This window comes from Dermacentor albipictus, chromosome 9 (genome assembly GCF_038994185.2).
Source record: "Dermacentor albipictus isolate Rhodes 1998 colony chromosome 9, USDA_Dalb.pri_finalv2, whole genome shotgun sequence".
Classification (NCBI taxonomy): Eukaryota; Metazoa; Arthropoda; class Arachnida; order Ixodida; family Ixodidae; genus Dermacentor; species Dermacentor albipictus.
In genome coordinates this window covers 25,737,633-25,762,316 of record NC_091829.1, presented here as the reverse complement: position 1 = coordinate 25,762,316, position 24,684 = coordinate 25,737,633, and the positions used below count along the sequence as shown (strand labels likewise).

The window sequence follows — 24,684 nt, the reverse complement described above, 5'->3', positions numbered from 1 at the left end:
GCTTTACAGCTACGGCACTGCTAGAGGTCGCGGATTTGATTCCGACCGTGGCAGCCGCATTTCGACGGGGGCGAAATAGAAAGCGCACGTGCACTTAGATTTTGCGACGCGTTTAAGAACATCACGGTGTCAAAATTAATCCGGAGTCTGCTACTACGGCTTCCCTCATAATCAGATTGTGGTTTTGGCACGTACAGCCCCATAATCCAATTAAAGTTTAATACTTCTGCCAAGATGCGATGTGTCATGTGAGGCAATTACAATGTTCGACCCTCTCAGAGGTTATGAAATGCAGCGCACAACAACGCCTCAAGCAAACACCTCTCCCTGTGTGTTCTGTGTAATGCACAGACAAACAGCAGTGGTGCACGCAAGGTAACGTATAACATCAACTCATCACTCTCGTGTTAGAATAAACGTTGAATAAATTAAGATTTCGCTGTCAACATCAGCGCTAATTATGGTCAATTTAAGCAACCAGCACAGAAAGCTTCGCTTACATCGATTCCCACAGTGCGTGGGATCTGCATAATTTTCCTTCAGTGTTTGTAGTGCTAGTTTCCCTCTGCGCCTCTGATAAGTCACATAACTAATGATTCGTCATAACTAGGGAAACGTACGTAAAAGGCGCAATCGTGTAACACTCGCATATACTCGTGTGCAAGCCTCACTTCTTTCATCAAATTTTGCCAGATGCGAGTTATACACGAATCAGGCCTATAGCGACACATTAGCACACCAGTGCCACTGCGACTACTGTTTCAGATAATTAAACTGGTGACAGATATCAGAATTTTATTATACTATTTATTGCCGCTTTCAGGCTAATCACTCTCGGACCGAGCTCAGCTCATCGGCACTCTCACCACTGTCGGACGAGCTCGCCTCATGGGCGCGCTCCCAAAACTGGTCGGTGTCTGTGCCGTCCATGGTGTTTGATATCACCGTGACTCTAAAGCTCTTTGCGATGGTGTCCACTGACACGGAACGCCAGGCGTCCAGAATCCAACAGCACATTTGCTGAACAGACGCTCGCTTCAGTCGCCCTGTCCGAGTTGCTTCGTGGTTGTCCGCGGCCATCCACTCGGCGTAGCACCGCCGAAATTCCGTCTTGAATGGCCGGTTTACGCAAACATCTAGCGCACGCAGCACGCTTGTCAAGCCACCATGAATCACGCCCAAGTCCGTTCGGCATTCGGCCAGCCGCGTCTTCACTCGGTCTGTTAGCACTGTTGGCACTCGACCTGTTAGGTCGATGTGCAACGATGATGATGATAATAGTTTGCGGCGAGTGGGAAAAACTAACTGGCGCCATCTTGTAAGACTTTTCGGACGCAAATTCTTGCGTCCGAAAGTGGGGGGGGGGGGGGGGCGCGGGCTATGAACGCGGGCGGCTTATACACGACCTTATATGGTATAACATCAAGAAAGCGACTTCTCGGAGACATTACGCCTGGCGCAACATCGTGGTCGTATTAATGGGGATGTCGTTCCGACGAATAACCGCATAGAGGCGTGCGACACGACGCATATGGGTGATGTAGCCTCTAACTTTTATGCCAATATGGCCCTTCATTTGCTATACACTGTATATCAAGTTAAAACAAGTTTTGGTTTTGAGTGCAAGTTTATCGCGTCATGCGCAGAGCACTTCCAAGAGTTCATAAACAGGCATCCGCCGAGGGATGAAATCACCCTCGTTCTCGTCCTTTCACGTCTTTCCCAAGAGAGGAAGAAGCTGCCCGACTTTTTAAATAATGTGATTGATTGATTGATTGATTGATTGATTGATTTAATGTACCAAAGCAACACATGGGCTATGAGAGACGCCGTAGTAGGTTGCAAGCTTTATTTCCGCCCGCGGCGGCCCCATTTCGGTAGGGGCGAAATGGAAGAACGCTGGCGTATACCGTGCATTGGGTGCACGTTGAAGCACCTCCAGGCGGTCAAAATTATTACGCAGTCTCCCCACTAAGGTGTGCCTCATAATCATACTGTAGTTTTGACACCTAAAATCCTAAACAGTATCTTTTGAGTCAATCAATCGATCGATCGATCAATCAATCAATCAATCAATCAATAAATCAATCAATCAATCAATCGTTTATGCAGAGTCAAGCACATTTGGGGGAATGGATGTGTCTCTGCGGGATTAAACGAACAAAGGCTAACGTGTTATTTTTGTCACGCTGTGCTTCATATCACAAAAGTGTGATTTAAGTTCGGCGATCTTAACGAAAAGCCAACAGTCGCTTTTTTTATACGCTGGAGCGAGTTTTCAGATGCACATACTTGAATAAAGTAATTAGTAATGAATAACTGCTTTACTAACTGTACTGTACTCAACAAACGTTTTATTTATTCTTGCATGAATGCATAATTTATAGCCAGAAATGAAGTGAACATGTTCTTCTAATTTCTCTTAGTATGACATGTTGTTTGGCCTTTGTGGTGTTAGGCTCCCTTCCATCTGTGGTTGCGCATGGTGTCTCACAAGAGCCACGAGATGCTGTTATGAAGTCCAGCGGTTTCAGCGGAGTTAAGAAGCGCGGCCACCTATTTCTTTCCGACTCTATTCTGCGCAATGAGTGCCCGCGTTAATTAAACATTTCAACTCTTTTCACGCGGCGAGATTTACCACCCTACCGCGATTTCGCTCTTATTACCCTTTTCTATGATCAGAATAACTCAAGAAGAAACGCTTGGTTGGTGTTTGGTGTTGAGACAGCGCAGTAAATCGCAAAAGACCCGAGACTCACATGAGAAAGATAACTCGTTTCATTCCGTTCCTTCAACTGAGACGCATGAGGCACTGGCCGTAAGTAAGCGCGGACGGAAAATCGAGTGGAACCTGCCCAGGCGAACAGGTATTTATGAAATAAAGTAATATCCATCACCCTCTCTCAACAGATTCAAATTGGGAATAGGCAGTCCCAGCGCACAAATTCTTAGACATCGGAAGAAGACGTCATGTCATCTCGCATAGCACGTGGCCTGGTTGCAGGTTGTGCGCAAACGGTCAATATTGTTTAAGCTAACGCGGCAGTTAACATTGCCGCGTTAGCTTAGCGTAAGCTGCCGTCACATTGGTGCCGTCTGGACGCGAAACAAGGTTGCGAGGCGAGCTGTCGTGCAACGCATTAGATACAGAGAAGAACGGAGAGGGCTCCCGGATGATAATAGAAAGAGAGAGTTGCATCCACGCACCGCCGCCGGGACAGACGCAAAGTGAAAACCGCACCCCGGCAGTACATTCACAAGGCTGACGCCGCGCGGGGGTCATTTGAATAGGCACGAGCGAGCGCGTGCTCTCCCGCGCGCGTTTTGATGGCGCCTGATTATGGAAGGACGCGACTGACCCACATAGCTCGTCCTCTCGTGGGACGCACGCGGCGCCCGGCGAGGGAGAACAAAAACAAACAAACGCGAAACGAAAAACACCTTCGCGCAGTGTCCGACCAGGGACCATGTATACCCTTCTCTCTCGCGCATCGCTTGCTGTTCCGAGCAACGGCTGGAAACATTGCGCGCGCGGGGGGTTCCGTTAGTAGCAGGCACATACTCCAAAAAAGTAAAAGAGCTACTGGCCTCGCGTTTCTTTCAAAAAACGCAGCCTCTGTGTATGAAAGGTATGTGAGAACATCATTCGCACGCACAAAAGCGATCCTCTTTGAACTCTGGAACAGCGTCAAACGAAAAAGAAAAAAAAAGAAAAAGCAAACGTCCGGCGGCGAAAGGGTTGTAGTGCTCAAAGGGTGACCGACTCGTTGTGTCAAGACGATGACCTTGGGAGGAGTGCCGCGAGCGTGCGCTAATTGGGACGCGAACGTACGTGACTTGCTCGATGCGGCCTTTTGGAGGCTTCCCCGTGTTGATTTTGCAAACTGAGCTCGGTTTTGGACACTGGAAAGCCTTGAATCAATCGCGTTTAGCCTTCAGACGGTACAGTCTTCCGCGTAGTGCTGCTTATGGCATTTTGCTCCCGTTAGATAACGGTGTGCGAATGCCTGGCACCAGCGGTTTGTAGCCGGTGGATACAAATGAAGTGCCATTGAATGAAGAGATCTAATAGAGTTCTCTGTTCATCTTTCAAGCCGTTCTTGCTCTTTATATCGCCAAATTGAAACGTACGGCGCTATCCTGGGTGCTTCTGCGAGTGAAAGTACCTGTCGTCTGTATATGATAGTCTGGTCATAAGGTCATATGTCTGTTCATATGGTAGAACTGCCGTACCACACACGATGCTTCAAAGCTCGGGGGAGTGGAGAGCACTGTCCTTCTCGGTCTGTGGGCTTTTGTAGCAAATAACGGAATTTGGCAAACCCGCACTTGGATCATGCCCTTCTGCAGACCGGAACTCCTGAAGCACGTATTCTTTGATTCCTTACATGTTTCCTGGATTCTGCTGGCCCCCTCTCATACTATGACTTCTCTATCCACTCTAGGAGCAAAGTAGTTCGTCTTCCGTCTTCACCATTCTATTGTATAAAGTTGCGTCTTTCTACAAGTGACTTTCCATGTTGCCGGCCAAGTACTCCGATTAGCGTCTGCTGATTGTCTAATCTCTTCCTTTTGAAACTGCTATATAGTGCTGCAACTTTACCTTCAGTAGTGTTGTTCAATAATTTACTTTAGTAACTATAGCTGCAAGGGCAGTGTCTTCCTCGACGATATCCCCAAGCTGTCCTTAACTATAGCATTCCCTCGGAACATCCATCAATGTGTTTAGCATGAACGGGCACAGGATCGGAAAACTCCCCGAGTGCCACTGTCATCTCAAGGTTTCCAATATCGCTGAGGCATCTGCAAACTCTTGTCGTTGTTTCTTTAGGAGTACTTACCTTGAATCAGCCGGACGTTGTTGTTTGGAGAGCTCTCTGCCATAATGCTACTCCCTTCATCCTGCTTCTGCACAGTTATAAGCTTCTTTCAAATCAATCGTGACTACTAATATGCCTGTTCATATGGTTCCCTACGCTTCTCTATTACCTGTCTCGTGGCGAAGATTACATCCGTAGTATAGGCTTCCCCCGTCGCGCGTCTAAGTTGTTGGGCACCGGATATTCGTACCTGGTCCCTGTATTGTCTCCAGGACCAGTTTAAAGGTCCTCGTCATGGGATGTGGCAATCTCAGTCATTACTTAGTCATTGTGGTCCTCAACGTTGCGCTCGCGTCATTGATGGACACAGCCACGCTTGTTCTTCATTCAATCCGGATCTGTTTCTGCCCGCGAATTTTCGTCACCAGCTCTCGAAGTACGGCGACGCATTTTCCTCCCGTCACCTTTTGAGGTGGAATTAAGAATTTCTTTGGTCCAGATGCTTTTTCAGTTCGTCTTCTACAGTGCTGCCGCAAGCTCACTTCACACAACGTCCTGCGCAAGTCGTCGTTGCAGTTTTGTCGTTGCTGCCGTTATCAGTAGCAAGTGAAATGATAGAATCATTGAAGGGCAGTAGACCAACGATTGGTGAGGCACGTTAAGCAATCCACCCTCGTGGTATCTTCGTTCATTCCCCGCGTCGAATAGTTGCGCCGAAATAATGCACAACGAAATTATGTTATCTATTTCCGCACATTTTATCATGTCCGCCACTGGTAGGAAATCTGAGAAGCGGAACTTACTATTTTGCTTGCAATCTCTTGGTGTAACTGGAGGCATTCGTCGTGCAGAAAGTACTGTGACACGCTATCCTGTACTGTGACAGCAATGAAGACCTCGAAACTAGCTTTACTGAGCGCGTCTGTCCGTCCGTTCGCAGTCAGGCCACCTTCTCATCCTCAGATTCACCCTCACCATGCGACGAAGGAAAAAAAAAAGAAAGGAAATTGCTCGCCTATGATCGCCACTAGATACCGTGCAACAAACTTTCAAATTTTCTTGTAGTCCTGCTGTGTCGCGATGCACAAGATATGCGCTGTAGTTGCATGGCTAACACGGCTGCCAATATAGACAGAGGTACCGTGAACGTTCAGGGCCTACAACAGAACGAAAATCACGACTAATACAGAACCGTCTTTAAGTTTCTGACAGTGCAACAGAAGCCAAAAGAGAAGAAAGTGCGACGGAGCTGTCAGGTATTATAAAAAGAAAATCTGGCTTATGGATTCCGATTCAACAGAAAAAGATAATGCGAAGTTCCGACTGGGGCTCAGAACATTTGCTCTAAGTCATGACTGTTCCGCCAAAATCAGAACGGTTGGCACCCGTAGTTGAAAGCCGAAACCGCTTGCCACTGAGTTTTGAACATTCGTGCCTCGTAATTCCTGCAGGTGCGCGTCATGGAGAGTCCGAGATCGGTGGCGTCTGTGCACGTATCTCGAAGGCCACGTGAGGCAATACTGAAGAGGACGAGGAGAACGTTGCAAAAAACAAAAAAGAAAGTTTTTGAAAAGATATCATATTTGTAAAAGGCAACAACCACAACAAGATGGCGTTGTATACGTTTAAGAACCTGCTGCTGCTTTCGCTGTTAATAAGCTCAGAGCAGTCACTGAAGTCTGCTGAGTTCTTTTTTCTTTCTGCTGTATTTCACAGTAAGAAAGAGAAAAAATTGGCCAGTGTTCAGTGGCAAATATTGTGTTCCCTTTCGTACGCTGGTTCATTACGTACACGCGGCGCCCTTGCGTGCTTCCGCGGGAGCCACGCGGACACACGGGCGCAGGCAGCGATCGCCCAGCCGCCAACAGCCGCAGACATTCCCATTCGGCACCGGCAAACAATGCGCACAGCGTGTGGCGCGAACGCGCTTCCGAACGGTATCGACACGCACACCGCACGCATCGGCGTCCAGGGTCGCGCCGGCGTGACAGGTCGCGAGCGCGTGTCAGCGTCGAGGCAGGATGAGGCGCTCTTTATTCGAGCCCAAACTGGGGGAGTCACGGCACGCCGGTCGACCGACTGCATGGTGGTGGTGGTGGCCTTTCGGTTGTGAACTGCGCGACCTACTTTTCAGGAGTTGGGTCGTACACCGCAGTGGACTTTCGCGCTCTCGCGTCGCGCCGCGGTGTGCGCGAACCCTCGCACGTCCCAAACGCGCGCCGCGGCCACGCTTGTATGCATGGCCCGTGCACGCCACCTAACCGCGCGCATGGTCCTGAAGCGCGCGGGGAAAACCGAACCTTGTCTCCGGGAGACTCGGCAGGCGGAGCACACAGTGAGATCGTTCACGTGTGTATATAAAGTTATTTGATTCGCATCGTCCTGAAGCTAATTAAGCATGCGGAAAGCCGATCCTTGCCCCCAAGGGGCTCGTAGGACGGATCACACAGCGGGATCGTTCACGTGTATATAAAGTGAATGTGTAATTTGCTTCGATAGTTTAAGGTTTGCAGAAGCTCCCGGTTTCATGAGAAGTCGCTTCGCGGAAGGCATCCACCACCGTTGGACCCAGGAACTGCAGCGGTTTCGTTCCGCTTTGCCATGCAAAACGCAAACGGTTTCTCTTGGTAGCTTTGTCGTCTTTCCAAGAGCACAGTTCTGAAGGTGAGCAGTTCACTGAAACTCGCAGCGTTACCAAAGCGACCAATGTCGCATCACGTTGTTGTTCTATCTTATAATGCCCGTTGTTCAGATTAACGCGGACGGGCACACATAAGTTTTTGTAAGCATAGAAGTTATTTCTCCATCCAAAATGAACATATCGAGATGTTTGTGACAGTGCGTTTCGAAGCACGAAAATGGAAGCTGGAGCACGATACGCACTGCGCGAACCCACACCAGCACTCTCCCTCTCTCTCTCTCTCTTTTTTCCGTTGCCACTACTTCTCCAGAACGTTGAACAGCATTGCTCCCTAACTGTAAGTTAGATACAAGACGTCACCACCTACCTCAGAAGCTGAGACGACTCGCACGAAGAAAAGTGTGCGTTGCCAGAGGCAGTGTCCACCCGGCGTCCAGAGCGCTATCGTTCGTCCCCTCGTGTGGTCAGAATCCCGCTCACGCGGAGAGGCGACCTGTCATGGCATTCCTTCTCCACGGGTTTCACATTAAGTGGAGCCCTTGCGTCAGGACGCGGCATTTACCCCCATCCGCTAAAAGCTTTCTCCCTCTGCCTGCTCTTCCACCGTCACCAGGACGTGACGTCTGGCGGGACGTCACATCCGGAAGGGCGCGTCTGCCACCGTCCAGCGCCGCTGGCCTATCCACTCGCGTCGGATCCGCATCCGTTCTCTGACCGATATACACAATTGTGTGCCGCGCCGACGCGATGACGCGCCGGCACCATGCCGTACTGGCCGGCACAATAAGAGTTGTGGAATTGGTGTGAAAGAACCACTGTCAGGAAGCTAGTTCTCCGCCCTGTGGCGAACTAATGGTGGTGTCAATGGTTGGCACGCTCTATAGATACACTGTCCTGGTCAATGGTGACGCTTGTCGCCCTGCGCGGACGCCTCTCAAAGCCGAAGCTGTTCAACTGTGGTCGTGTGCACGCCCATTCGCCTCGTGACACATAGGACCTTGTATCTAACGGCAATGGATGCTTCTCGGCGTATATGCTTTGGGTGCCAATTGTCCAAAAGCTCAATTACGGGTGCAAACTTAATCAACTTTTCTCTAGTCGGCCCTGGAAGCTACCTTTGCGCGCTTTTGACAGCGTCCGGACCCAGCCAATTCATAGCGTCCAATGCCAGCACTGTATCAAAGAACCAAACAACAATGAGAGTGCTCGAGCGTTGACGACCTGTTATATTGTTATATCAGCGGACTAACTATAATGCGCCGCAACCTGCAAGGATTTCAATCGCGGAGTTCATTCGGTGTTTCGGTTCACAGGTCTAGTATACGATCAGTATCGTTGGCGAGGCACAAGGCAATCCCGCATCGACGACAGTTTCCCCTTTTCTTCCGGGCACTTGTACGCTTCCCAAAACTCTGGCAGTGAGCGCACCGAAACCTCGCACCTGTCGCGCATGCGCAGTAGGGACGGTGTCGGCTCTAGCAGAGGATGACTGCAGAACTGAACGCAGAACACCTGGAAAAAGTTCCTGTCGAACGCGACGAGACTTGATTCTTCGACGCCATAACAAAGACGTTTCTGTTGCTTGTACGCCTGGTAGGCGAGGCGAAGCGACTCGGCCTGCCTAAAGACCTCGACAGCTTGGCTCTTCGAAACGAAGCTCACTCTGTCTTGAATCGACGGCGAGCAAATGTCGGTGCCTGTAAGTTCTTGCGACAGTGCCATGAGCAGCTCCCGCACGAAGCGAGCCCGTAGAATCGCGTAATTAGAGACTTCCCTGGACATGTACGAAGCAAACTGCGGTGCAGAAAGGAAGTTCTGGCTGGCAATGACAATGGCGCGGAGCTTCTCGACGTAGCTGAAAGAGCCGAGCCACTGCTTGCGAGCCAGCATGCGGGAGTGAGGTGGCCACCTGGACTTGTTCAGAGCACGTTCCACTGCCTCCTGACGCGTTGCGATGAACATATTTTCGATGTAACTTTGCGTGTGCTCCACGTCACTCTCTGCAAGAAAGTCAGCGACGTTCACAGGCTCGACAAATACGACGTCTACATGACTAAGCTGCTCGCGTATTCCGTCTTTGGCAGCGGCATCAATCGTGGCAGTGTCGTTCAGACTGTCCATTAGGTACCCCCTGGATTCCTCGAGCAGTTCCGACGCCGACGCGTTGTGCACGTGCTCTCGCAGGGCCGTCGCTTCCAGATTAGCGTAGTGCGTGGGAAACAGCCTGCTGAGCACTTCGCTGCACGATACATGTACCCAACCAACTCGTTGCTCTACCTCGGCGTAGCGCTCGTAGAATTCGTAGCGTATCGTTTGCGAAGTGACCAGGACAAGAAGGTACATGGACACGACTGCAGAGTCCGTTCTGACCATTGCCGAAAAGGCGTCGCGAATACTGCCAATACTCCTGACAGCTATTTTCGTTGCAAACGACGCCTCCCTGTCCAGGGAGAAGGCGCGGTTTACAGATGACGCCCACATTTCGTGTGGCACTCCTTCCACGTCGAGTTGCTCCAGAGGCAGCGTCGTTTCAACCGTGCTAGCCATCTTGGTCGCCTCGTGAACCTTCCCGTCGAGCTTGACCAGCGCGCGCAGGAGTTCGTAGCGGGCTGCAGCAGTTTTATCTATGGCGACAACCATGGTTTCGAAGTAGGAGTAGAGCTTGTCGAGGCTGTACACGGCGGCCGATATGTTTCGCACAACTTTTCCCACTGTCATTCGCAGTGGCATCGAGCGGCGTTCAAAGGTCAAGGCGAAGAACGAGTGAAGCCTGTAGAGCAGCGAGAACTCAACCAGCCGGGGCAGCATGCCGGCTAGAGTCGAGTTTCTCCAGGTCTCTAGACGGACGTTGAGGGCGTGCAGCACCTCGTCGGCGACCGAGTCCAGGGACTTGCGCGTGGCGAAGTGCTCAACGCAGCCGTTGTAGACTGAGGCCATGGAGGCGATCACGGTGTCTTGTCGAGCTTTCTGCGTAGACCATGACAGAGAGCGCTGTAATACATGCCCGAAGCAGGCAAAATGCCAGCACTAACAACCACACGAATCGCCTGCTGAAAGTTTACGCTGCCGAAAACGATATACTGCTGAAGGCTCGTAAATGACTTAGCTTTGACACTCGCATTTTGAAGCAGAGCGCATCACCCTCACCTCTATGCCGAGCAATGCGAGCATGTAGGCGACAGTGGCGGCCTTGGCGTACACGCGCTGGTCGTCCACGAAAGACGAGAAGCGGTCCGGCGCTCCCGTCCACCTGCCGCACACGTAGTCGTAGAAGTCGACGCACGGATCGAACTGCGCGCTCACCAGGTCGCGCATCTCGGAGTCGATGTGGGCGCAGCCCTCGGAGTGACAGGTGGCGACGTAGCGAGTCGCCGCCCCGCGCCGCGCCGCCCACGACTTGACGAAAGTCGACGCGGAAAGCAGCGCCGCGGCTGCGCAGAGCGCGACCACGGCGGGACACCTGTACTGGACGGTGCCCGTTCTTTTGGCGACGTCGCTTGGGACGTCGCGACGTTCGGGTTCCGCTGGACGAGAAAAGTGTGGTGGACCGTGGGAGCGCCGACGCCGACCCCGAGAGCTACTCTCTTTCAATATCTCGAAGAGTTGCTATAGCATTTGGTTAGTATACTTACCGTTACGTATGTCGTCGAATTCTTGATAACGATCAGCTAGGAACATTTCAGGTAGTGCACGAGAGTTTATTGACCGGCTGCCTGCTCCTAAGTTCACCAATGCACTATATACGTGGCGTCTGCGGTTGAAGAGATGTTCCACATCCGCCGCACTGGCCACGAGGAGCACTGGCTAGCGCTACCAATATCAGATCTCGTACTGACAAGAAAATATCCGACAACGTGGACATGAGAGCACCAGTCGCCGTGACTCAATTGGTTAGAGCATCCTACGCGCAATGCGAAGGATGTGGGTTAGGTTCCGACCGAGTGCAAGTTCTTTCCACTTTCATTTCACTTTACCTTACCAATTCTACATTTTATTTAAAGTAACAAGCAATTGCCCTTATGCTTTCCTTATCCTTATTGTCTGTTGGCTTTATATCCCAAAACCCCGTAGTGCAGCACTAGGCGCGTACTCCGCAATATCTTAAATCACGATGAACAGCGCCTGCGATACGTCTTAACAATGACAACCAGCAAGCGAGGTCTGAACATTGAGGGGTGACGATGTACGTGACGCGTGTAGCCTTTTGGTACTACCCTCAAGGGTGCCTCTTGGGACAACGAGCGCATAAGTGTCTCGCAAAAGTGAAAGCAGTGTTTATTGTAATTGTGGAACCAACTTTCTGTAATTGTGCGTTCAGGAAAGCGGCACATGACCCTTACCGCAGTATTCAGAAATGCATCTTGACTTGAAACCCATGCTTGATATAGATGACGCCTGTTGCGAACGCGCCAAAGATGCTCATTGCGTTTCTTTCGGTGCGTCCGCGACAGGCGTCATTAAAATCAAGTCAAGCATTGGCTTCAAGTTAAGGTGCATTTCTGAATACGGGGGTTAACGACATCGGTGAAATGACGCGCAGTTTGCCATAATACGGATTATGAGACCGCACGTTGGACCAGGTCCCTGCGTTTACTATAGATGACCGTGACCGTCGATTAGAGGTCTTATCAGCAACCAATAAATTAGTATGCATAACGTTATTAATGGAAAGAGTTGGGAAATGAAGCAGTTACTGAGCTATCACGAAGTTTGTTTGGTTATTTGTTCTATGCACGGTGTGTTTGTTTGTGCAACCGTGCTTATGACGCAGCTAAATGACATGGGTAGCCCGATATTATACCGGGTGTTTCAGCGAACACTCGCAAAAGTTTTAAAGGTTGTTTGTGGCAGATAGAATTCCAGTATATGAGCTGGTCTACTCAAAGAGGCGATTACTTCCAAAAAATTTTCAAATGCATAATCGGCTAATTAACAAACATTCACTCATTAAGTTTTAGCTAATTACCATATGGATGGCCATATTGAAATTTACAAATTCTGGCCGTGGAGTTCGCTTGGAACGAATTCTAAGGACGGCACCAACTTGTAGATATAAATTCCCGAACCTTGCGGAGAAACGCATTGGCGTTACAGTTACTTGTGTGCTTCGATGCATAAAACGACGTTTTGGTAGGAAAGTAACTCAACGCCAATGCATTTCTCCGCAAATTTCGAGAATTAATATCTGTCTCAAAACTGGTTTCATCCTGAGATTTCGTTCCAAGTGAATTCCACGGCTAGAATTTGTAAATTGCAATATGGGCCATACGGTACTACTTAATTGGTGAAATTTTGTGAAGTCTGTTATCTGGCACAGGCACGCTTTAACAACAAAATTGAATGCGTGCGCCACACACACACACACACACACACATATATATATATATATATATATATATATATATATATATCGGCAGCCTAATCTCGAGCAGGATGGGCTCTGGGTCACGCTTCGATGGCCATTCCTGCTGCCCCGTGTCAACTCACGTTTAGCTGGAGCAGGCTCGACCTCTGGAGCATGAGCGGCGTCTTCGGGCTTGAGTTCCGCTGGTGCGGCCACGTCGCTCACCTCCAAGATGCCCGGCAGGCTTTTGCTCTTGGCTCCGAGCAACGGGCGTGCCCCGTAGCCTCTGCCGGGAGGCTCCGAGAAGCGCCTTCTCCTGCCGGCGAATTCGGAGCGAGAAAACGCAGTTCAGTTATGCCGCAAAATATTTTTGGATAGCATACAAACAAACAACAAATAAACGTGCTGAAACCTTTAGTAGGGATACAGCGAGAACTGGTGCCGTATAAACTCGGAAACATTCGCTTACTTACTGAATTAACGAGCATGTGGTGCAAGCGCACCACATGGAATGAAGGAAGGAGATGGAAGGAATGAAGGAAGGAAGTGAACAAAATGAATTGGGAGCGCTCGTCACCTCTTGCGCGAATCCCGCATGCCTCTCCCGCTGGCCGGCGTGGCGCCCAGGAGGGCGCATGACATCGACGTCGAACACCAGCTGTCGGTCTCGGAGCGCGCTGTGGCGGTCGTGAGCGATTTGGTTCCCCGGCGAAGCTGGCACAGCAGCAGGCTGCGGTCGTCGCCTTCGTCCCAGCCTCTCGATCCGACCCACGGGCAGAGCGCGGATCGAGCCCGGAGTTCGTCGCGACCGACTGGAGTCTCGCCGCGCGCACCAACGCCGTCTTCGCTGGCCTCCATGGAGTTGCTCTTTCAGGGCTATCCGAAATCGAGAAGAGGGCTGACAGATTGAGCAGCACACACTGGGACATAAAGGTTGTGAACAGAGATAAGGTGCCTCAGAAAGCCTGGCCAACGTTCCGATAGGAGCACCTATCTTCGTCAAAGGCGGCCTGGTCATCCTCGGCAGGTTGGTTTCAAAGTCAAAGTATTTAGGCATCAAAACAGTTGCCTAGGAGGCAGACATAAAGGCTATTAATGCCTGACAGAGTGTTAGCCCCCTTCCGCCCACTTCCCAAGCACATCGCGCAACATCACTGTAATAATTGCTACATTGCATGTCGACGAAACTTTCAACAAAAATCGGTGGAAAGCACCGGCAGTGATGCATCAAAACCAAAACTTTGGACCAGACTAATGTACATCGTAAGAAATGCACAACTATGACATGACAACAATGCACAACATGACGTGTGTCATGAAGTACAGGAAAATTAACCAAAACAAAGAAACAGGAACAACTAAAAATGAAACTCACAACTGTACGAACATTTCGTGCTCACTTTTCCCGATAGGAAAAAAAACGAGTTAGTTAACGGGTTAGTAGAGTCCTTCAGGGCTACGCATTCACAGCACGTACAGCCGCCGCTAGAATTGACAACAGCACAGAAAACACATTTCTAGCGGTTTAACTTGTAGAAACTGTTTGCATTTTAAGTGTTTTGGAAAGAATACACACTAAGCTAGGAAATTCAAGCGACCCATTCACAAATCACTAGCACCCCTTGCAGTAGGATTAAAAAGGCGCTTAAGGTGTCTTCGGGTTGAGTATGACTGACGGCGGCTCTATACATACGACGCCAAAGGTCTCGAAGTCGCTTCGGGCGTACTCCTTTGGGATACTTTGGGGCATACTTTGGGATGCGAGTATGTGCGGGAACTACTTCTCAACAGTAGTCGAACAACAGATGCATCCGTGACAAAGCCTCTTGCCAATACGTAGGCTCGTATATCTCTTGTTCAACCATTGACAATTCTGTTGCGTCAGGCACCCTTAGGCTGAGAGCTAGAAGCGTCCCTCGTTTCTCCACTGACGATCGCTTCTCAGTCACCATCTTCTTGTGAATGCGTACCTTGTTTGGATGTCAGCCTCTTTGGGGCAAGTGAAGTTTTGCAGAGGCTCCAGCCTGTTCACCTGCGCAGTGCATTCTAAACTTCTGCGCTTAACAACTAGGCTGCGGGGTGCTGTCCTTGTAACTGTTGCCCTGATAGCAATACGGCGTGCAGCCACGGCTGGTACCAAGGAAACTCCTTGGACGATACCGACGAGCATTCGCACTGGAATCGCGAAGCAACTAATTTCTCACAGCCTACCTGGTTAGTCTTGTTTTGGTGTGTCCTTGTTGATGATGATGGCCTCAAAGACAGTGATGCATACCCACTATTAGGGATTGTTCATAGAATTGAGCGGCGCAGGTATACAATGCATCTTTAGAAAGTGTTTTTTTAAGTTTAGTAAATGAAACAAGAAGAGAATAGTGTAAGCTGTCAGACGCTGATGAAATAACGTGGGTGCTTAAATTTGAAAGAGAGAGATATTGTTTACAGAAAGGCAGAGTGGTCAGCCTGAACTACAGCCTGCTACTCTTCACTGGGGAAGAGGGACGACAAAAGGAATGTTGCATAGTGCTTGTGATAGAGAAAGGTGCATATTTAAACAAGCCCACAGCGTTACAGCATCTCTAAAACCGCGCTTCTAGACCAGCGGCCTGTAGAAAATCTGCATTGTAATCATACTTGTACGTAACGATATCATAAGAAGCCAACAAACACTGACACCAAGGACAACATAGGGGAAATTACTTGTGCTTGTACATAACGAATTGCATGTAATGAATTGCTTACTTACTTGTTATTGCTTGCTATTGTCATGTTTTCAATATTGTAATTATATATTCTGGTGTATGCATTTCGTCATATGCTCTTGATGTCATCATATCTTACGTATATTGTGTAGCTTCGTCGCCAGGTATATGTGGTTTCCACCAATTTTTAACTTTTTACACTATGCATTTTCGAGAGGGGGAGGGGGGGGTTCGTTTTTTTTCTGCTTGTGTATCCAGTGACGACTGTTCTCTCTTTTTTTATTTCAACTGAGTGTTAGGTAGGCTACTCACACTGGGTGAACCCACGCTGCCTAGAAAATCGAAAGTAATGCAGAAGAGATGGGAAGACGGGAAAGATTAGAAGTGAGAGAGAAAGATGAAGACTGGAAGAGGAGCATGGGAATCAGCCGCCCGGTGCTTACCCTTCTTCCAACAATGGGTTTTATCAGTCTGTCAGGATTCCAAGATACATGCTTTTAACATCAAAATCAAATCTTAAATCATCCTCGGAACCACACCACAGCAGGAAATTTTGCAAAACAAGACAAACGGAACTGACATTAACGAGACTGCGTTGTCGAGTTTTATCTCTAAATTTATACATGCATCGATCTGGTCTGGCAATATCCCCATAGTGCCATTTTCACAACTCTTTAGAGGCGATCAAACACTACTTACTGGAATACCAGCATTTCTCCTCCCTGAGAAAAATGACATTATAAATTACGGTGCGATAGCTCGGCCTGCCATTGAACACTCCGGTACTGCTGTCTTTCCGAGCGTCTGTGCTTAGGCACTCACACAGGAATCTGTACATCGCCTTACAAAAATTCATTACTGAATCAAACCGATTTCATTATTGACCGTGTGATTAATTTCGTGCCTCCCTTATTCCCTCATTTTTTTATATAGACTTTTCTTTTCTTCTCTTGATTGAAGGACAGTCTACTGAGCCGTTCTGAACTTTTCTCGCTTCAGTTTATGCAACAAAATTATAGATTTTAAATTCATTACCTGAACACGTAAGTCTGCCCGACTCTTGGCCAATTCCCGTGAGTGGGTATGCGCCAAACTCATCAAGGTCATCATCATCATTAAACGGCAACTACGGGTTTCCCCCGGATGGGTCAGTCCGGGGGTGCCGTCTACGTGAAGCCGAGGCCAAAAGGGTGTGTTACCTATGCTGAGGGGCCTTACAGGTCCAGACACTCGGCATCAGCTCAACCCCCAGGATCCTCTTTTCCGCCTGACACGGCTAAGCCGCGCACGGTTAAACGCGGGAGGGACCAACCCTCGTGTGCTCGGGTACGTGGTGTCGCAACGCACCAAACGCCTGCTGACGCAGACGCCCCTGCGGGGGACAGGAGCCTCTCATCGACGCGTGCCCGATGGGAGAAACCAATTCATTTCGTTCACACGCGTACGTGCGACAAATACTAAATATGCGAGCAAGCGTTTCTGGCACTTGACAGTGTTCATACTTTGGGCTAGGGGTCCAAAAACAAGAAAGGGGCTGGCAGATGGAATGGCACACTGTGGTATAAACTTTTTTAAACGGGGTTGAAGTACCTCAGACAGGCTGGCCAACGTTTCGATAGGTGGACCTATCTTCGTCAAAGGCGGCCTCGTCATCCTCGGCGTGTTAGTTTTAAAGGGTTAGTGCAGTGACGTCACGTGCGGGTGTTGTCGCTGGCGGCTGGTTTTAAAGAGAGAGATTACAAGAGGGAACAGGCGCTGTCGTCGGACGTCTGTGAGCCTCATTCTCAAGACGAAGGGACAAGAGCGTGAGAGTGGGCACGCGGGGAGGAAAGAAAAGAAATAGAAGCAGAAAAAAGGGGAAAAGAAGGAGAAAAAAAAAAGCAGGGGGGTGCCAGGGCCGTACCAAGACACAACAAAGGGGGGGGGGTGAAAGAAAAAGAAAGAGAAAAATGAAATCTTTAAGAAATACGGGGGCTTGGGAGCGTGTTGGGGATGCGAAAGGTTAGGAGGTAATCCGGGGGAGTCGTTGGCGGCATGTTTTTGAGGCATTAGAACGGCCGGTCAAGCAATAGGTCGAGTAATTTTGAAATAGTTAAGGTGGCGACGGGGAGTCTGCGGTGCAATGGTGGGGTGACTGAAAGGCAGCGGCATGGTCTTTCAAGGGGCACTGCCCCACGCGCTTAACGTAGGTGTCGTTACGGCGGCATCCAGAAGGCGATGGTTGAGGCGCCGAAAAAGGCATATTGACTTCGGAATGTGTTGTCGAGGGGGTTTCAAAAAAAAAAGACTAAAAAAGGGGTAAGGGGAAGGGGGGGGCGAAATCGGTATAGCAAACAGGAGGGCGACGCGTGCAGAAGCGGGCGCGGGCAAGTGTACACGGAAGAAGGGGATCGTACACTTGGTATAGACGTAAAATCCTGAAAGAGTACATTAAATTGAGTAGTAGGCAGGAAATTTTTTTTCTTCCCTTCCTCCTCTCTCCCCCTCTCCCCCTTTTTCCTCCGAAATGAAAGAGTAGGTGAGGTCTTGTGAATGAGGCTCACAGACGTCGGACGACAGCGCCTGTTCCCTCTTGTAATCTCTCTCTTTAAAACCAGCCGCCAGCGACAACACCCGCACGTGACGTCACTGCACTAACCCTTTAAAACTAACACGCCGAGGATGACGAGGCCGCCTTTGACGAAGATAGGTCCACCTATCGAAACGTTGGCCAGCCTGTCTGAGGTACTTCAACCCTGTTTAAAAAAGTTTATACCACATTGGGCTAGGGGTGTCACTGCAACCTGTGAGATGTGTATGACGCCTGGTGAATGCGACACCAAGGCGAATCCGGTGCGCCATACTTGTTTGGCTTCGTTTCAGCGAATGCCTAAATTAGTCAAAACCTATTGTTTGGCTATAGTTCTTTATAGCGGCAAACTGCGCCAGAGAACATGATGGGCAAGAAGAGGAGATGTGGACGTAATCCCCGCCTGAATTTCTTGTCCAGTGTTCTCTGGCGCCGTTTGCTTCTTAAAGGGCCCCTCACGAGGCCACACAGCAAATTTCGGTTCTACGCCGGAAGTCGTTACGTGCCCTCTAGGGAGCGGTCTGCCACGTACGAATTTTTCAAATTGGTTCATTAATAGCCGAGACAGAAATATTTCAGTGCCGCGAACCCATGATTTCAGGAGGCGAGCGTAGGCACTCTCTCTATTTGCGCCGTCTAGCCTCCGCAAGTGAATTTCCTTCCCTGCGTCCTCCCATACCGGAGCTCGAGGATCGCGTCACGTGTACGTCACTCACCCCGCCTTCATTTATTTTTTCCCTCGCCTGTTTGCTGCGCCGCGCCCTTCCGCTGACTGCGTCGCGCGCGAGCTGTTGCGTTTGTCTCGTTTTGCGCAGCGCACGATTTTCCGCGCTGTGCACGAGAACAGTTGACTAGCGATGTAAGTCTGTGCTACGCGAATACTGAGGCAGACACAAGCGGTTCACAGAGCATGATCGCGAGTGCGTTGGAACACGGTAGAAAATTACATACTTTTGTTGTCTGCGCGGGCGACTGCACGACGTAGGAACAAGCAGATAAAACGGAAGTACATCTCTCTTGCTGCGATGCGAAGAAATACAAGAAAACGCAGACATTCGGATTCTGTGTTTCATTATTTCTCTAAACTTTAATTCGTCTACTGAAGCAACATATTTCATAAATCACGGATGTTGCCTTGAATTATTCTTGGAGTCACGTGTCACTGCGAGCGATGTCACAGCAGTGCGATGTACGTAGGCACACTTGTGCGATATACGTCGACTCTCCGGCTGGGAGCGCGGCGCCCAGCAAACGGCGTTCAGGGCAAACGGCGTTCAGTTTGAAATTTCAGCTTTTTTTTTTTTTGCGGCGCGTAGTGATGTAATACTTAGTATAGACACGATCGTTAGCGCGCATTGTACGCAGGGCGCTTGTCAGTTCAAACTGGCGAGACCTGCAGTGAGGGCCCCTTTAATTTAATAGAAATAAAGAAAACTATACCAAAGGAGACGGAGAAAGAATGCATGGCCTTTGACGGCTTCAAGTCTTTCACCTCGCCTTTTACGCTGTGCGTATTAATGACACGTGTCCACGATGTGGTTTGTCCCGTGCCGTCCGAAGTAACAAAACGCCCCTTTCACATGAAGCGCTTCGTCGCGCGAGTGCTAATGGACAAGAAGATGCAGATCACGATATATTTTTATTGAGATTATATGGACAGTCCAGGCGCATTTCTGCCGTCGGCGTCGCCTTGAGGTTCCATATAAAGTCCAGGGGCAATAAAATCGCCACCGCGCGCCGTATGCTGCACGTGCGAGTGAGAAACCTTGCGAGGGTGAGCCATGTTCACCATGGATGAACAACACACGTTCATCCACGGCACGGCACGGGCGGCCCAGGCGCCCGTCCGCGGGCCGCTTTCTTGAAAACTGTCAGCGACGAGGAGTCCGCCCGTGCGCCGTGTTTGCGCGGCTCAATTGGCGTTGATGCATGACGAAGCACGATATTCAATTCGCTCGCTACTGCTTCCGCGTTTCCTCGCTCCTGCATTTTGACGGCGAATTTCAGCGGTCGTCGAGTGAGATGTGTTCACGTTTGCCTGTGCGCGCGCGACCATGCTTGGCAATTTAGTTAATAATCCTATGTTTGCAAGTTTATACGACCGATAAAACTACTATCCTTACTTCATATAGCTGTCCACTAATTTGCTATAATCGATGCTTCGGCTTTCGGGCGAAACTGCGACTTTCTTAAAAATGAGAATGCCAGCTACAAAAGTGCTCTCTTTCGCTTTTATCACGACAGCGTTAAGTGCCCCGTGTCAATAAGGTGTCGGCGTCCCGCGTCCGATGCTGGTCGGCGAAAAGAATTTTGAACCACGCATATCCAACCACGCAGACCCTCCATGCGGCGCAAGGGAATTACTGAACTAATTGAATTTCTCAAGGTCAAATACGTAGAAAAATCGTAAAGTACGACTCACACGCAACCTGCAGAGGTGGTAGCGTCGTATTGTAATTTGAATATGCGAGAAACAATAATTTTGTTACGTGGAAACTCAATCACAAACCCTTTTTCACGCCACAGCGTTTTCCAGCTGCCGTTCGAGGTCCGTCTTAGTGGGATCGGAGCGCGGCCCCCCTCGGTTCCTTGCAAACCATCAAAAAAAGAATCACAAAGCTCGCCTTCGTGCGTAGCGTTCGCCCCCCGCGTTTCCGGGTAAACACCACGGTTACATAAGCTGTAGTTGCAGGCAAGCGTCCAAAAGGGGAAGTTTAAGCGTCCTCCAAATTTTTGATGCTCCTATACAGCTATTATGTGCGCAATCAGACGCCTAATTTGCTCATCGGAGAAAGGAAACCGAGGGGCTCGATTGTTCTTAACCATGACCACATATAGCCAACGGACAAGAGAGTGAGAGAAAGAAATAGAAGAGAGCAAAGGCAGGGAGGTTACCAGATGCATGTCCCGTTTTCTACCCTGCACCAACGGACAAAGAAGCCATCGAAAGCATAAGGGAAATAAGCTGCGGTTGAAATTGAAATGCGCAGAATAACTTTCCTTGGCTTCATTTTTTTCGTTGGCTTTATGTTGTCAGGATTAATTTGTTCATCAAATTTCTTGCCAATTACTCCAGCGCCCATGAACTTGGTTACTGCTCTCCGCACGTCCACTTTGTACGAATCTTGCGAGTAGCATAACGTCCGAGAAGTTCGGCCGAGGTCAGTTGCAAAATGCAATTATTATATTTCTTTGTTACCTTGTTAACTTCATGGTAAGGCGTACAGTGCGCTTTGCCGCTCCATTTTGAGGTTCATAATGGAAAAAACGCTACTAAAAACGGAGACAGCAAGAACACAGGACAAAGCGATTTGTCCTGTGTTCCTGCTCAGTCTTCGTTTTTAGTAGCGCTTTCTCCGTCATGAATGCTTACCAACACGCTCAACTGACAGCTATACTATTTTGAGAACTTAATTTAAAGGGGCCCTGAACCACCCCTCGGTCTTGGTGAAATAAGATAGTCCGCGGGTAGCATACGCTGTTGTGAACATCTCGGCCAAGTTCTGCTGTCGTACGCGGTCCGTGGAGCTCGCAAGCGGAGCGCGAAGTCACCTTTTTCTCGAACGTTCTCGATTCAAAAACTACGCGTGCCCCTCGCTCTTTTCTGTGTGTTCTATTGCGTCACAAAACACACTCCAATACGCGGCTGCCATTGGTCGCTGCGCTCGGCTACAGCGCGGCCGCCACGAGTCCAGTGGCTAAGCGCACTGCGGCTCTCTGAGGACAGCCGCGTTTGGCTTACGTTTAGCGCGGCGTAGGCACCAAATGGGAAATTTGAACTGCGCGCCACGGTGACGTCTCCGCCGTAGCCTTCGCAGTGCAAGGCATTGGAGGAGGAGGGGAGCACAGCTGAGCCCGTGTTTGATTGCCGATAACTCCGCTTCAGCTGAACGCATTGAAGTACTTCTTGCGGCAAAGTGGTTCTGAAATAGTCTATCTTCACTTCAAATGGCTCTCCACTTCGATAAAAAGTGTTTCAGGGCCCTTTAAAGGAACCAAATACTCACCATAGCATATCCGCTTGGCCTTTCCCTGCGTCCGAACGGCTCAAAGAAAAAAACTCGGTTTATGACGTCACAGCAATGTACCGGCGCCGAGGTTTCGGCGCGAAGTTCATGTATAGCATGCCGTTTAACGGTCTAAACTCGTCTAATGTTGCTCTTCTGTGTCGCCTTCCTAAGGTATTGAATTCCAATGGCAGATTGTGGGCGCTCGGCCGAATCACGAACGGAACGCGTCGTTCCGACCGAGATCGCTCTCGTCAAATTTGTGAATGGAATGAATGCGTGCGCTCCCGCGAGAGCTCTTAGTACAGGCAAATCAAGTGACAGGGTGCTAGACTAGAGGTGGATCGGTTGGTTGTCAGAAATACGTAAGACCGCACCTAGAATATTTCGGAACCAAATAAAATTATTAAGCAAGAAATCAACAATAATACAACAACATAACCTAGACGAAGATGGAAACAAATTGGAAGGGGAAGCGGCATTAAATTACGTCCGAAAAATAACAGCCGAGTTTTTTCAAGGCAATGACGGGGTCGTATTTGAAGAAGAAAAAAAAAGCATGAAAGGGAACCAGAGGGAAAAGGAGCTGGTGCTGACAAATTTCAACTGGAAGAAAGCCGAAAATTCCTAAGCGCACAGCCACAGGGCTAGACGACGTTCCCGTTAGGCTGATTAATGAACTAGGACGAAAAAATTAGAGACTGTTGAAAGCAGCAGAAAAAAGTCTAAAAGATAGACGAATACCAGGCAATTGGTGACAAAGTAGAATAAATTTAATTCATATAGGTAAGGAGGGAAAGATAGAATTCAGTCGTATAGACCGTTGACCATTACATATACAGGCTAGCAATGCAGGCAATCAAATTAAAGCTGCAAGTATGGGCAGAGAATAATGGCGTTTTGGGAGAACTTCAGAATGACTTCAGAATAGGTAGGCGTTTGGATGATAACTTATTTGTTCTTACTCGGTGTATTGAAATATCAAGAGTAAAAAGCAGACCATTCCATGTGGTCTTTTTAGAAATTACAGGAGCATATGACAGTGTAGATCGCAACATTTTGTGGGATATTCTGGAAGGGGAAGGCTTAGGCGACGATTGTCTACAGTTCTTGAGAGAGATGGACAGGAAGGCGAGACTTTAGGTTTGAAATTTAGTGTTAGAACATTAGGTGTTATGGTATACAATGAAAAGAGTGAACAGACAGTGGCAATACAGGGCCAGGAAATACCTCGGGTAAAAGAATATAAATACCTTGGTATACGGATAAACGAAGGCAATAGATATGTGGAAACACGGGGAAAAAATTATAACAGGAAAGGGAAAGAGAAATGCGGCCATTATGAAACACAAGGCGCTACGAGGATAGAATGGGTACGAGGCAGTGGCGTAGCCAGAAATTTTGTTCGGGGGGGGCTACGCCACTGGCCCAATATATATATATATATATATATATATATATAGCTGCACGTTGCAGCTCAGCCTCCTCCTTAAGAGGAAGCTTTAGCTCGGGTGCTCCTATTTAAGTACATGTAGAAGGCGAATTCGCTTTTCCCTGCAACCACTTCACCAAATTTGAGGAGGTTTGTTGCATTTAAAAGAAAAAGTTTAATTCCAGTGACTACTGGCTTCGAATTTTTCATTTAGGTGGTCAATTATTTATTAAAAATTGGCCAAAATTGAAAATTTTCAGAGAACGAAACTATCAAGTTTAAAACTCCGTGACTCAACAATGAAAAATGATATCACAATTCTGTGAATTGCATCTAATAGTACATCTACAGCGGACAAAATAGATATGTTACACATGAATCTCAAAAAAATTTAGTATTGTGGAAATACGGCTTTTGCAGAACCCTTGTACACAACGTAACCAATTCACGTAAGATACAAATTGACACAGCAAACTTGTCCGCTTTGACTGTTATAATAAATGCAGTTTACAGAACCACAATATCTGTTCTTCATGCATAGCTATTAGTTTGTAAACGCCGTGCTTCTATTTTTTCAAACTTTCGAATTTTCCAAAATATTTTAAACAAAATGCAGGCCCTAAATTGAAGTTCTGTTTATAACAGACACTAGGATTTAACTTTCTCTCTCAAATGCAACCAATTTCAATAAAAGCGAATAGCAGGATTATCTCAGAAAAGCGTTTCTGCGTTTTACAAGTATTTGAATAGGCCGCGTCGGATTGGGCCCGAGCTAAAGCTTCCTCTTAAACAATTTATCGAGGGATCAAATACATGAATAATAACTGCATTGTCATTGCCAAAGATGCTGCAAACGAATTCTTGAAAGCTACGCACTGTAAATACAAGTAAAATATGTATTTTTTCATAAAATATTATACTCGTATGTGCCAAAAATTGTGCCCAACATAACTGACGTCAATGCTTCCATGTTTTTTTGTCTATTTATTAAGTAAAGAAAATATCACACGAACTTTAGAACTATATCAGTTCGAAACCAGGAAAGCAGTGCATGCCGCTGATATGAAAAATTAAAAGGCAATGAACTGAACAAGTTGAGGACAAATATGTTAATGAAACTTTGTCATTCAAGAACCGTGCTTACATTCTTGTATATATGCAATGGCCAG

The 24,684-nt window shown here is 48.5% G+C and overlaps 1 protein-coding gene across 1 annotated transcript in view; it reads right to left on the bottom strand.

The window, feature by feature from the left end:
- The window catches only part of nompA (no mechanoreceptor potential A), a 99,417-nt gene extending 86,307 nt beyond the window's left edge, over nucleotides 1-13,110 (bottom strand). Inside the window, exon 1 of the mRNA XM_065431732.1 lies at nucleotides 12,949-13,110. Coding sequence (XP_065287804.1) covers nucleotides 12,949-12,981 — 33 coding nt within the window. The 5' untranslated portion in view covers nucleotides 12,982-13,110. The remainder of the gene's footprint in view (nucleotides 1-12,948) is intronic.
- Between the last annotated feature and the right edge of the window lie 11,574 nt (nucleotides 13,111-24,684).